Below are 15,039 nucleotides of genomic sequence, written 5' to 3' on the forward strand. Positions count from 1 at the left end.
TGTTTTAATTCCAAGTGAACGAAATTCTGATGCTTAGGAATGTAGATTCTGGTCACTGAAGGCTCGTTGTGTAGTGAAACTAGAGAGGAAACGCAAGTGGCGAGTTCATTTACAAGCCATATATATAGATATATATATTCGATATACTTCGAGCATCATTGGCATCATTCTACATTTTTCCACTGTGGAATTCAAGTATTCTGTGGAAAGACCAGTGCCTTTTTCTAACTGGTCCAACCAAGCCTTTGCCCTTCTTCTGCTCTTCTTTTGTCTCTGATTAGATTCCTACGGTAGAACTCAATGTTTTATTTCCTTTTAATCTCTCCCCACATGCCTAATAATGCTCTAGGCCACCTGTTAAACAACGTTTCTTTAGTGCCTTGCCAGAGTCTTTTTTCTAATTATGTAATCGAATGAACACTAAACGCAGAATGGACAGCGTATGGTGAAATACATTTTGTGACCTTTTGTGATGGTAAAACGTTTGTGATTCGAAGATTCTGTGACAGCAATTGCTTTAATCTAGAAAAGATTAAGTAACGGCAAAAAAACAATTCAAATGTATAAAGAACTATCAATTATTACCTTTGCAACTGGTTGTCTTTCCACTCCATGTAGCATTAGCTTGACACCACCTTAAGGGAGATCCCTCAAGAGTAAATCCTCTGTCGCACGCGAAATCAATCACATTTGGAAATATGGTAAGAGAACCTCGAACGCTTCCATTACGTGGAGGAGACAGGAGACCACAGTCTACGGCTGCAATAGGAATTAAAACGCATCGTTTCAGTAAAAGAGAGCACATATAACAACCGCACACCGCTTCTATTAACACTTAAATATAGTGTACAATACGAAAAAAGCCGTGTTAATTAAACTAGTCGCATAGGCTATTGATTTTATAGAAATTCACCTTCACAAGAAGTATCTATACCACTCCATGAGCCATTAGCCATACAAATCCTGGCTGACGAGCCCTTGAGAGTAAATCCGTCGTCACACTGGAAAAAGACCTTGTTGGGGTAGGTTGTAAGTTCACCATAAGATGATCCGTTTGTGGGCATCACCAAAGGACCACATTCAACAGCTATTTGTGAGAAGGACAAAAATCTTAAGTCATCAGCATTCTCCTCAGACTAGTTTTCCACCAATAAATGGCTTTTGGCGTCGCACTAAGGGTGATATAGTGATGATATATGACATAACCAATACTTGGAGAATTACCTCTACATGACGTTTCGTTTCCGCTCCAATAGCCATTTGATTTGCATCTTCTTGTTTGCGAGCCAATCATGATGAATCCAACATCGCAATAAAAAGATAGTGAGTTTGGGAATGTCGTATAGCGACCACTGGAAGATCCATTGATAGGAGATGACAGTGGGCCGCAGTCCCTTGCTAAATTACAAGTTCAAACAAAGGAATCAGTCAGAAATTAAAGCTGCTACGATATCAGTACACAGACAAGAAAAATGGTTATCAACCTGAAAAATAGGACGAGCTCGAGGAAGGCTTCAGTAGCAGGTCCCACTGAAACACGCTTGAAAAATAGAACAATGCAAAATCCAACGAGGCAAAATTCAAGGTACCTTTGCATATTGTTTCTTGACCATCCCATGTCCCATTTGCCAGACATTTCCTTACTACGGAACCCACCATAATAAAACCTTCGCCACATCTAAATTCCACGGAATTTGGATATGTCATTTCCTCTCCACGTCTGCTCCCATTCTGTGGTATTGCGATGTAACCACAAGACACGGCTAAAAACAAAAGTGTTTAAACACTGATTAATCACCTCAAAGAGTGTGCTCTGTGCGTTCCAATAAATCATGTGGGAGGGAAAAGGTACTTGATACGCATACTCGTAAGTAATTGGAAATCTTCAGTTTTAATGGAAGAGGATGATTATGTTGGCATACCTTCACTAATCATCAGCTTTCAAAATAATTGCTAAAAGTAGATTTATCTAACCGCAATTTCTATTCTATTTTATTTATTTAATTATTTTGTTTATTTATTTGTTTATTTATTTTTAGTCTTTAATGCCGAGTATTCAATGTGCATACATATTTATTTTATCTCCACTTATGTAATACTCACACTTAGATTTACTCTGTAAACAGTCCTACTCGCTACCCGCCTAAATTAGCTTTAGCTATTTGCGGGCTAGTGTTGTTTTGTATAAATTTGACATTGACTTAATAATAAACTTGAACTTGAACTTCACTGTATACTGTGAATAAGTGATCACTTTCTAAAAGATTCCATCCATGACTGTAAGAATTCAGAAGGTTTTTGACGGCTGTTCTGTTTCCAAGTGAATGAAATTCTACTGTTTTAGAGCTAGCTTAACACCTTCACAAGTAGTTGCGCTTCCACTCCAGGCCCCTTCAGATGTGCATCTCCTCTGTTCTGGTCCTCTCAGGATAAATCCGTAATCACATTTGAATGACACTTCGCTTGGATATGTAGTTTGACTGCCAAATAATGATCCATTGGAAGGAACACGGAGTGGTCCACAGTCTTTGGCTGAAACAATTAAATAAAATTTCCGCGGGCGTTGTAAGAGTAAACTAGACGCTCCACGAGCGTAAACTGGGTTTCTTGTGGATGTGTTACACAAAAATAGAAAGGCACTGAGTTAGGTGGTGATGAACTGCAGCGTTCCAGTTAATTTTTTCAAGTGGGGGTCATTTACACCATTTGATGGGTTGATGGGTCACCCAGACGTCGTACCAGCAGTGGCCCCTTTGGCTCACATGTTCTCACGTTGATTATGTCCCAGGGGCGAATCAGCGAACATGGCCAGCAAGCCAGAAAGGGGTTTATCTCTTTATAACCCTCCCATTAATTTTCATATCGCGAAAGAAACCGCTCAACAGTAAAAAGTCAGTGTTGGTTTGATGGCGATGCTTCATGTTTTTTCGATGCACTGTTCAAAATTTGACTAGTAAGAAAGCGTGTCGGTCTCAGGAAAAAAAAAAACAAATCATTTTAATTGCCATTGCTCAACTCAAAGACAAGGTGCTTCTTAGCTTACTGAAATAGAAATTTCAATTATGAAAGACAGAATGTGCGAAGTCTGGATGGCAGTGTTTTCAAGTGCAACTGGAATTTTAGTAATTGTATTTACGGTGTATTAAACAAAACTCTCGCCAACTCTCGTGAAAAACTTGAGCAGGTTCAAATTCGATGAGAGCTCTCGAGAGTCGATGAGAGTAGCCGAGAGTCGATGAGAGTTCCTGGCCAAACGAGAGCGAGAATTTCAACTTTCGTCAACTTTTATTAACTCTCACTCTCGTTTGGCCAGGGCTTGACTCTAGAACAACGTTTCGCGTAAAGGCAATGCCTGATTTCAAGCCAAAAGGGACTAGGTGCACACCAAGCTCTACAAAATCTCCAAGTTTGGTGAAAATAGACCCAATATTAAACACGATACAGCCATTTTAAAAAGGTCTAAATTTACAAAGAAATGTATGGCCATCCGGCCGAATGACCAAACATTTCTTTGTAATTTTGACGTTTTTAAATGGCTCTATCTCAGTCAAAACTAGCCCGATTAACATCAAACTTCGGGATTTTGTAAGTCTCGGTGTGCTCTTTTCTGACTATGTGGATCGATTATAACCCTAACTACTTGTAACTAGTCCTTTGGGGCTCGAAATCAGCCAAATAAAACATCAATGACTGCTTAACAAGATGCACTCATTAATGTGAAGTAATAGGTCACCATGGCAACAAACGAGAAATGTAAATTTACCCTTTATTTCGCATTTAAACGCTTATATCTCAAAAACGAACTCGGTGACTTCCAATTTTCGTTACTGGAAAATGATTAGTGGGCCAAGAAAATTATCTCTGCAAGCTAAAAAAGTTTCTCTGGATCTAGAGCCACCTTAAAATGTTTCAGTTGTGAAGGTGGCTATGAAACTTTTTTTTAAACTTTGCAGAGAGTTTTGTCTGCTCATCTCCTTCCAGAAATAAAAATTTGCTGCCACCGAGTTCTCTCCCGAAGTATAATTTTTGCTAAGTCACGAACCCCTGTATGTAAGGGTACTCACATTATGTACATACAAAGTTCGCGTTTTTCCCTTGCATGGAAGAGAGGACACTTGCTGATTTACCTTCACAAAATGTTTTCACACCATTCCATGTTCCTTCTTCTGTACAATGGCGCTTAAGTGAGCCTCTCAAAATGAACCCATCGTCGCATGAAAATGTCATTTCATTAGGGTAAGTAGTTTGGTTCCCTTCTTTGGAACCATTCATTGGTGTACCAATGGGTCCGCAGTCTTTGGCTAAAGATGACAAAGGAACATACTAAAAAATAAGCTCAATAATGTTGTCAATGTTGTCGTGTGCCTGCTCAGTAATAGATCACAGAAGACGTCAAAATGTGGTAAGAACATCAATGACACAATCAGCTATCACTTCGTGAGCCACGTTTTCTTTTTTCTTAGCACATTTTGACGTCATTTGGTATCTACTAACGAACAGACGCACGGCAACACCGAATATGAAAGTAATTAAGAACTTAATTACAACCGGATGTAAAACCAAATCAAAAAAGATCAGTCAGGATGGAATGGTTTTTTAGGTATGAAGCAAGTTAAAACGTGGGCACAACCTCCAAGAACAAACTACCTTGACAGAAGGTCTCTGTGCCACTCCACACAGCATCAGCTTGACAATTCCTCACCGGGGAGCCCCTCAATATAAATCCCTTGTCGCAAGCAAACGTCATTGAATTAGGGAATATTGTTACATTTGATCCAACCAATGAGCCATTTAAAGGAACTTTGAGGAAACCGCAGTCTCTTGCTGAAAAGACACAATAATGTATTTTAGAAACCAAAGATATTTTATTTTAATTTTCATATAATCACGTTTAACCAACAAACTCTTTAAGTGCCCATCTCAAAATGACATTACCTTCGCATTTTGTCTCCACGCCACTCCACGTACCATCCGCTGTACAACGGCGTCTTTTCGAGCCTCTCAAAAGGAACCCATCATCACAAGAAAACGATATTTCGTTAGGATAGGTAGTTTCACTCCCAAGTTTAGTACCATTCAGCGGCGTATCAATGAGCCCACAGTCTTTTGCTGAAACATGACGTTGAAGTAAATCATACTTTTGTACATAACATATACAAGCTTTTATCATCGTGGTAGTAACAAAGAGCCTGTGAACTGAGCCCCATGAGCCATAATACAACCCGTGACACATTAACAGGCTGGTTCGTCAGTAAAAAGGACTGTGGTTTATGCCTTTACTCCCTTTTTGTTATAATAGCAAACAAATGCTAAGTGATAGCTTGGCTGTGTTTTGTTTACGGGGAAGAAATTTGAAAGACTGTTTCGGAATGAAATAGCCGTGAGCGAAAGCTCATTCCCACCTTTATTTAATTCTTACACCTCAGATAGTTCATTTATAGTAACGTTTGGTCCAGTTAAGGCGAGGAAAATGAAAATTTGGTTTCTTAATACAAAGCATGGTGGTCAGGTCAAGGGGTAGAGGGAGTTTGAAGAAGTGACGAGATTCTGTCGTGTACGAAATGGCTATGAATTACACCCGCATGGCTAAATAGTCATATGACATAAGGAAAACTAAGCCTAAAGGCTTCCAGTCCAATGGTAATATCGCCTTCGTTAGTCTCAATGCCTCAAATGCCTCATCACGTAGCTTGTTCTGGTTGAAAAAGCCTAAACATATTATTCGCAAGCAAATATTTCCTTTTCGCTCATCACCTTGACAAAATGTCTCGTTTCCGCTCCATACTGCATTAGCTTGACATTTTCTAATGCTGGATCATTGCAATATATATCCTTTGTCACAAGAAAAAGTCAAAGAATTCGGAAATGTTGTTGCGTTAGATCCGACCAAGGATCCATTTAAAGGAGTCCTGATGACCTTGGTATGGAATTTATCTGCCTCTTTCAAATCATTACCTTCACACGTTGCTTTCAAGCCGCTCCAGGTTCCATCTGCTGTGCAGCGTCTTCTTTTTGAACCTCTCAAATGGAACCCATCGTCACAAGAAAACGTCACTTCACTAGGATAAGTAGTTTGGCTGCCTAATTTAGTGCCATTCATTGGTGTAGCAATGGGTCCGCATTCTTTGGCTGGAAGATGACAATGCAGGAATTAAGTTCATCACACTGATCGAAATAAGGCAAAATATGTATCCTTTAGACACATGGGAAAGACATCCAACATATGAAACTCAGACTTGTACAAGCCCCCTGAAGTAACTTCTAAAATGATAATCAATTTAAGACAGGAACAATCTCTTGTAACGGATAACCTTGGCAAAGTTCTCACTGCCACTCCACTTCTGCATTAACTTGCCTTTATATCACTGGTAAGTGCTAAGACACAAGTGCAGCTTTAGTTATTGAATCTATTTTTACGCAAGTCATTTAGCCTAGGCCTTTACTGTCCTATTATAGTTGTTCTTCCATAAGGGGTATCATTATTACCTTTACAAAATGCCTGATCGCCGCTCCATGTTCCATCTGCTGTGCAATGTCGTGTTTTCGAACCTCTTAATTGGAATCCATCGTCACAAGAAAATATCACTTCACTAGGGTAAGTAGTTTGGCTTCCTTGTTTCGTGCCATTGAGAGGAGTACCAACAATGCCACAATCTTTGGCTGTAGGATTACAAGGTAATACATACCACGACTTAAAAAGAAACAAGAGAGACTGAGACTTACATAGACGTTATAGACGTAGTAGTAATATGCGCCTATCCCAAACAAATTGACAAGCATGGACATTTATTGGATCCTAGATGTAGAATAGAATAAAATTAGGGGCTTGGCCCCTTTATCCAAAGATGTCTTGCAACCTATTGCAATGGCATTCCAAAATGAAATTGTTTGGCATTCTTATAAGAGATCTTCAATTTTAACCCCTTGTCGCAAGCAAAAGTCAAAGAATTTGTAAAGATAAACTGTTGTTATGTTCGTTTCAACCTAAGATTTATTCAGAGGAATCTTGAAGAAAAGACAGTCTTGTGCTGCCGAAAATGAAACAAATATTCTTATTTCATCCGGCAAGTTCTGCTCAGCTTACTAAAGCACCCGCTCCCTCCAAAGAGGTGTTACCTTCACATATTGTCTCCACGCCACCCCATGTCCCATCTGCTGTGCAATGGCGTCTTTCTGAGCCTTTCAAGTGGAATCCATCGTCACAAAAGAATGCCATTACGTGAGGATAAGTAGTTTGGTTGCCTAGTCTAGTTCCATTGAGCGGCGAAGCAAGAGGTCCACAGTCTTTGGCTGAAACATCACAAAGAATCACATCATACTCAAACGGAAGAGGAAAACTATGGGTGAACTCCACAGCACTTAACTTCAACCACATCGATCCAGAGCCAAAGCAAAAATCTGTCCTACGAAACTCTTTAGGTTTACGTAAAACGTGAAGAAATGCCTGCTATATTACCTTGGCAGTAGGTTTCAGTGCCACTCCACACAGCATCCGCCTGGCATTTCCTCACGGGAGATCCCGTCAATATGAATCCGTCGTCACAAGTAAATGTCACAGAATTTGGAAACGTTGTTACGTTTGGGCCGACCAAAGATCCATTTAAAGGAACCGTAAGGAAACCACAGTCATTTGCTGGAAAAGAGCAATGAGGAATGCAAGATTTTTGAAGCACGTTCTATGATTCGGGAACTGCTTACCTTCATCTTACCTTTACACATCGTCTGAAAACCATTCCATACTCCATCCATTGTACAACGACGTCTACGTGAGCCTTTCAAGTGGAATCCATTGTCACAAGAGAATGCCACTTCGTTGGGATAGGTGGTCCCACTTCCTATTATTGTGCCATTCGGTGGGGTAACGATGGCTCCACAGTCTTTGGCTGAAAATGACAATTACAATGACGAAAAGAATGGAAGTACAATTAAATTATAGAATATATATATATATTAGTTGGTAGGAATGTTCTGAACATTACTTTAGTATAGATTCTCATTTGTGTTTGAAAGGTTCATTCAAATGATTATTATATTATGACTCCCTTTTTTATGAACAATCTGCTATCAAAAGGCCATTATTAAAGGGAATTAACACTCCTAGCAAGACTTTAAACTTGGCCCTGCCTTTTCTGTTTGTACCAGTATTTTCCCAATAATTTCCGACCACTAAATTATAACAGTTCCTTTAACAATAACTTATGTAAGAGACCTGTATTGCTAATTTGCCATTCTCGATTTTCCGAAAACTATTGTTGTTCATCCTTTATCTTACCCTGGCAAGAGGTTTTTTTGCCACTCCAAATTCCATCAGCTTGGCATTGTCTGACCGATGACCCTTTAAGTACAAACCCCTTATCGCATTTGAATGTAAGTAAATTCGGAAAGGTTGTCAGGCTTTTTCCAACTAAGGACCCATTTAAGGGAACCTCAAGGGAACCGCAATCTTTGACTGTAAAGAAACAAATAAACGGTTTCAGATAAGATCGTCGAGGCGAATAGGCCGTCAGACACGAGCATATAATTCAATTTACTCAAAAATATACCATCACAAATTGTAAGTACTCCAGTCCACTTCCCTTGTGCTGTACACATGCGTTCAGAAGAGCCTCTCAAATCAAAGCCGTAGTCGCATGAAAAGATAACTTTGTTAGGATACGTAGTTTGATTTCCAGATTTGGTGCCATTCAAAGGTGTACCAAGGGATCCGCAGTCTTTGGCTGGTGGAAAGAGAAAAAGAAAACCAGTAACTTGCGTTGCTGAGAACACGTACTTCAATTAGTCGGAGACATTATCTTCGTGTTGATACTCCCAAATTCTATTTATCTAGGGTATTACTGCAAGACAATTATATACGATGGACTTGCATAACCTGGTGAAGACTAGCAGATGATGTCGAGTATTTGTTTTGCGGAAAAATCATGCTCAGGATAGAAAGACAAGAGCAGAGAAGTGTCCCACTTGTGTGACATCTTTCAAGATCAGTCAAGCTTGGGTGATTCTAAAATCTTCCTTCTGTTTGAGATCTTCGTGGACTGCTCATTATGCGGTTCCGCGCGATACGCATGATTTATTAGGCTCAGAAGCGCTATTTCCTATATTAGTAGCGAATATGGAAACCATTTGGCTTTAACGAAACTTGTCATCTTTGGGTCAGGAGGGTTTAGCCACAAAGATTGAATCTGAATTATAATTAGTGTGGAATCTAAATTATACCTGTGCAAAATGTTTCCTCGCCACCCCATTGTTTATTAGATTGGCACATTCGGGAGCTGGACCCAGTCATTTCAAAGCCATCATCGCATTGAAAAGTGAGCTTAGTTAAAAAGGTTGTCCTCTCTCCATTTTTTGTTCCATTCACTGGCGCCTTAAGAGGTCCACAATCAATAGCTTGAAAAATCAAAGTCATAGGTAAAAATACCTTACGTATGTATTTATGGAATCAATCATTCAAATTTAAGGTAAAATTCATCTTATTATTTGAAAGTAAAACTAGAGCGTGCAACAACACCAAATAAAGCGAATGCATTCTTCTACTCACGGTTGCAGGTAGCCTCACTTCCACTCCAGGTCCCATTGGCTTGGCACCTTCTGACTGCAGAACCTTCATTTTCGTATCCAACAGCGCAAATGAGCGTTATCTCGTGAGGGTATCTGGTCGATTTTCCTAACACAGAGCCATGGTCCGGAACTGTAGGCTTTCCGCAATTGATGGCTTGAAAATGAGAGAGGAACGGCTTCAAAGGCACGAGAATGTATGCCAGATTAATAACACTTACGAAAACTGCCAATGTGTGAATTGTGATGAATATTTAGCTGACTGTGATGGAGATGCCCACGTGAATTACGCTATTGATGCGAACTACACGGTCAGCATGTGGTGATAGACCTTGAAGATCAGTGCGTGTCCTTTTGCAAAGCCCCACTTTGGCAAAATGATTTTAGCAGTCGGGTTACAAATCACATTGTTTAAACGAGGCACATCATTGAAATCGTTATAGTTTGAAAAGAGAATGAACTGCAATTATGGTGGATGATGTCGTCGAACTATCGATGAATGAGTGAGTTATCATCTGATGAAAAGACTGTTTCATTTTGTGGAAACATGGACAATAATATATCTTGAAGAGTGATTTTATGAAAGACGCTGGCCTTGAAATTATATACATGATCAGTCGGGAGACATGCACACATGTACTAACCTGTAAGTAATTTAGTTTTATCAAATTGTTAGAGTTGATGAAGATCGAATTAACACGAAAGAGTTTTTACGGTTTCAACTCGACCTTTATTAGCTAATTTGATAAAACCAAATTGTCGTGTTTCACTCTCCCACTGGCGAAGCGTCACAGTTCCCTTAATTAAAACGTGTAAGTAGATATTCTTGATTCATGCAAAAGGTTAAGGTGACATATGAATGAAATTGACTAATAACAGACGGTCGGACGGACGGTCAGTCGGATGCAGAAACATGAGTGTTTAATTTTTCTTCAGACTCAGCTTCTGAGGTATCTTAAAATACTTTATAGTCTCATTAACAGGCGTTTCGCTTGGGCGACAAAAAATAAGACTCAAGACTCAAGTCACAAAGGGGAGACCACCTGGCCAGCGTTGCTGTAACTGTAAGGGTGAGCAAAGAGGTGTCAAGAAAGAACCCTGGGTATGGGCTATGTTGTCGGTCAAATCCGTTGTCAAGTTGAATTCGTTTTTACCTAGGTTAAATTGGTGATCCTCGTTTTACCTAGGTTGAATGTTTAAAGCAGCTACCACACCCCCCCCCGCCCCCCCCCCCCCCGCCAAAAAAAAAAAAAAAAAGATTTGAGAACACCTATACCCCCCATCAAGCTCTGTCTTACGCATCTCAACACAGTTTCTTAATGTTTCGAATCATCTTATCGGTTTCTGTATTCAAACATTTACCCATTCAGTCTCTGCATTACAACACAGTAAGGAAAGAAACCAACTGTACTATGCATTTACCGGTACTCGAACTCGGACCCTCCAAATGCATAATCCTGTGTCTTCACTCACCAAAATTCATCGACGAACATGCTCAACCCAACACAGCGCTTTTCGTTATTTACATTTGTAGAATAAGTTAATTGATATCCATGTATAATAACTAAAACTAATCCTAGCCTGAGTCAATTTTTTCTCTAGGCTTAATTTAGGATTCAAAAAAATTTCCTTCAATTTATCTGAGTGCGTATTCAACCTAGATAAAATGAGGATCACCAATTTAACCAAGGTAAAAACGGATTCAACCGGAGAACACATTTTACCGGCAACAGCTACACTTTAAGGGGTACTGTCACGGATTGTTAGTAATTAGTTAAAAATCTGGAAAGCAAAGGAGACCCGCATACAGATGGCAAACGAAAATTGACTGCAAATTTTTCTTCAAAACGGCTATTTTAGCTCACAGAAATCATTCTGAAGTGTTTTTGGTTACGCTTAGCCAAGATTAAAATGAATGCCAACTTGAAAACGTCGGGCTGACGCTTTCAAGTTCTCCCCTTGCATCTTAGATGAACTCCGTAATAACTTAGTGTGGCTCATTTTTCTTTCAAAATTTAATCGATTCTAAATCTCCCCGCGGTGATCCAGAAGCAATTTGAGAATGAAAAAGTCCCTGAAAACTGATTTGGTAAAGTTATGGTTAACTTCCCCTTTTAAAGGCAACGCAAACAAAAATAAATTTCAAATCTTTTTCTCTCACTCTCAGGCCACGTTCTTGTCACTCAGTTATGGAATGAATGATTTGAAGAACATGGTGGTTTTACGTTACCTTCACAAAAAGTGCTGCCTCCACTCCATGTTCTGTCTGCTTGACACTTTCGACGGCTGGATCCACGTAAAATGAAACCCTCGTCGCAGCTAATCTCCACCTGGTTCGGGAAAGTGGTGTCCCCACCCATTACAGAGCCGTTCATCGGTGGAGGTAACTCACCACACTTAACAGCTACCGAAGATAAAAGAACACCAAGGAGGGTCGTTAATTAAATAAAATAAAAACTTAAGTCTTCAACGTACATTGCAGACGCGACAAGCTGGTATTAAATTCTCTTGGTTTATTCATTACCACTGTTTGTAAGGCCTTTAGCCCTACATTGGTAGCGCTTAGGCGTTTAGAAAATTTCTTTTTCTTTAACCAAAACGACTAGGACACTCCATTCTAACTAGAAACAAGAAAGCGGGTTGGTTGACACTTGACAGAGGAAAGAGAGCTTAAAGAACCCACCTTTCCCCAAGAGAACGACAGTTCACAAGTGACATTTCACGATCTTCAAACAGAACTAGGAAACACCTTTGAGAACAAAAGCAATGCAGTAAATAACGACTAAACAAGGACAAGCACAGATATCCTACCTTTACAAAACGGCATGGTACCACTCCAAGTTTTGTTAGCCATACAGCGCCTTGAAAGCGAGCCAATCAAATCGAATCCTGCATCACACTTGAAAATTGTGATACTAGGAAAAGTTGTGTCGTTACCCACTGAAGAACCGTTCATAGGCGGAGTCAAAGGACCACAGTCAACAGCTGGAATGTTAACACATATTAAAGATTCTTTAAAGACACTTAAATCAGAAATCAAACTGTTGGAGTCCTCACCATGTTCATTTACATGTAAACAGACTTGAACGTTAGCTCCTATCAAAATGAAAAGAACCTTGAAGAACAATGAATGACAGCATTTGTGGCTGTCATTTCTCGAAATTATTCCGTGGGATGCTTGTTAATAACCTGTCGCGTATATTTTCATTTAGAGGAAAGAAAACAACAGCGGAAATGCGTTTGCGTTCGCAGGCTATTACCACCTTTTTTTGTTCATCTTCTTTCTTTCTCTTTTTTGTGGCGAGTTTGTTTTCCTCTTTTTTCCCTTCTTTTTTATCTTCTGTGCAGATGGCCAAATGCAAACGATTTCAAAACGCAGAGTGTCCCCTACATTCACAGTGACAATACCTTTTTAATCGCATTGTGTATAATCTCTTTCAATTGAATGTATGGCTTGTTGTTATTAATGAACTTTGATGTAAATGTTAAGTCTTCTAGCCTTGGAGCACTTATTAGGGACACAATACATGGAAGTTAACTCAAATGTTATGAATTGATGGTTTTTGAGGAGACGGAAAAACGGGAGTAGCCGGAGAAAAATATATCGGAGCAGAACAGGAAACTAACCCAGTTCACATAGGTGGAAGGCGAGCGATCTCATCACTACGCCATCCCTGCTCCCTAAGTTGTTCTTCCTGCAGCCATTTTGTATTTGCTTGTTAACTTTTACCTTGACAGGACGACTCTCTTCCACTCCACGTTTTGTTTGCTTGACACGATCGACGGGGAGCTCCGCGTAGAATAAAACCATCATTGCAGCTTATCTCGACCTGGATGGGAAAGGTGGTTTCTTCACTGGACAAGGAACCATTCATTGGAGGAGGAAGCTGTCCACAGTCAACGGCTTCGGAGCATATATAGAAACAATTCTTGCTTAGTTGCAGTGTCTACCTATACATTGTTTCTCATGAAGTTAAATTATTTCCTCGTAAAGGCCTTTTAGATGAAGCTCAAATGGCCTTTTTAATGCTTTCAACTCACAAAAAACAGCGACAGAATGTTGTACGGGGTTATTAGAAAACCATTCGTCATAGAGCGAGTTTCAATCGAGTGTCGTAAAACCAAAACCAAAGTAATTATTTTGGCCAATCAAAAAGGACGGAGACAATCCAGTAAACCAATCAAAACTCGAAGTAATTACACGTAGCCGGCACAAAGCACGGGAAAATGTGTACACGCAAGCCAGGATTGGTTTTGGTTTCACTTCTGATTGATTGAAAAAGTGGCGCGAGAACTTTGAACCAATCACTGAGTGAAGTAATCATAAACCAAAGCAATTCGCTAATTACTTTCGACACACAATTGAAAACCGCTCTAATGATAATAATAATGAACATCATTTACGCGTTCAGTGTTTAGTGCTGGGGCACCACTTGGGGACACTCTACAGAACTTAAATCAACTCATATCAAATCATACGTGAGGGGGAAACCGGAGTACCCGGAGAAAATCCTCTCAGAGCAGAGTAGACGTGACGCGAAGTCTGGGAATGCAGCCCGGAGCCGCACTGGTGGGAGGCGAGTGCTCTCACCAATAAACCAGCCCTGCTTCCATTCACCTACATTGAAATAAGCAGTGTCCGGCAGTGTAAATCCATATCCGGTCTAAAATGCAAATTATATTTATGCACCATGAGCAGTTAGCATAAAGGAGCATTGGAGTCACGTATGGGGAGCATAAGGTTCATATTCCGGGTCTGTTTATCAAACGTCCCGATCCTTTTCACGTGACATAAATTTCCCCATAACTTCATAATAACGACGCTTCAAGGCTTGAAACATGGAAATTAGTTTGGTTTTCCTTGTCTCCAAACAATATTAAAAGAGCAGCTTACCGTTATAAGTGGACCATAGTTAGACGAATTGCTTTTCGGGCCCGAAAAGGCTTAAGAACTTTGGAAAAATGAGACCCTGGCCCGGCTAACTCTCGAAGTGTTTATATAACTAGACAAGTAGCTAAAATTCTGTATGCCTTTGTTAAGAAATAGATAGACTTGTTTTCACAAATAAGAACGGTTAACTGAAGACCCCGTCTGACAAGCTTAACTCAGACTTTGCCAATTTGATGCTGCTCTGAAAGAGAAGGCAACCAAGATTTCGGTATGTAGTCTGTTCTGATGATGATGATGATAATAACGATGATGATGATGACGATGATGACGATGGAGATGATGAAGAAGGAGGATATATAGATAAGAAGTGGGAGAGAGAAGTGGCAGACTATTCAAACGTCATTTTTAGCGGAGCTCAGGCATGCTAAGCGCGCCAGAAGAGCATCATAGGTAAGAAATTTTGGGAAATCTATTGCCCGTACAGACTGTCGAGGTGGAGGTGGGGAGGCAGGACAGCGTCTAGGGACGGGAGTGTTTGGGCAAAGTTCCTCAGCGGGAAATGGTGTGGAAGCGTTGCATTTGGCAACCCGCGT

The 15,039-nt window shown here is 40.1% G+C and overlaps 1 protein-coding gene across 3 annotated transcripts in view; it reads right to left on the reverse strand.

Annotated features, from left to right (window-relative positions):
* The window catches only part of LOC137993176 (sushi, von Willebrand factor type A, EGF and pentraxin domain-containing protein 1-like), a 109,172-nt gene that overhangs the window by 82,578 nt on the left and 11,555 nt on the right, over nt 1–15,039 (reverse strand). For all 3 annotated transcript variants that reach the window (XM_068838876.1, XM_068838875.1, XM_068838874.1), the window contains exons 7-26: nt 13,286–13,459; nt 12,367–12,540; nt 11,786–11,959; nt 9,539–9,712; nt 9,214–9,387; nt 8,544–8,717; nt 8,273–8,449; nt 7,710–7,883; nt 7,457–7,633; nt 7,117–7,290; nt 6,487–6,660; nt 5,956–6,129; nt 4,936–5,109; nt 4,648–4,824; nt 4,128–4,301; nt 2,359–2,532; nt 1,590–1,763; nt 1,225–1,398; nt 914–1,087; nt 586–759 (exon numbers count right to left, since the gene is read on the reverse strand). In XM_068838876.1, the coding sequence (XP_068694977.1) occupies nt 586–759; nt 914–1,087; nt 1,225–1,398; nt 1,590–1,763; nt 2,359–2,532; nt 4,128–4,301; nt 4,648–4,824; nt 4,936–5,109; nt 5,956–6,129; nt 6,487–6,660; nt 7,117–7,290; nt 7,457–7,633; nt 7,710–7,883; nt 8,273–8,449; nt 8,544–8,717; nt 9,214–9,387; nt 9,539–9,712; nt 11,786–11,959; nt 12,367–12,540; nt 13,286–13,459 (3,489 nt within the window). The remainder of the gene's footprint in view (nt 1–585; nt 760–913; nt 1,088–1,224; nt 1,399–1,589; nt 1,764–2,358; nt 2,533–4,127; nt 4,302–4,647; nt 4,825–4,935; nt 5,110–5,955; nt 6,130–6,486; nt 6,661–7,116; nt 7,291–7,456; nt 7,634–7,709; nt 7,884–8,272; nt 8,450–8,543; nt 8,718–9,213; nt 9,388–9,538; nt 9,713–11,785; nt 11,960–12,366; nt 12,541–13,285; nt 13,460–15,039) is intronic.

Source organism: Montipora foliosa, chromosome 2, assembly GCF_036669935.1.
Source record: "Montipora foliosa isolate CH-2021 chromosome 2, ASM3666993v2, whole genome shotgun sequence".
Taxonomy (NCBI): Eukaryota; Metazoa; Cnidaria; class Anthozoa; order Scleractinia; family Acroporidae; genus Montipora; species Montipora foliosa.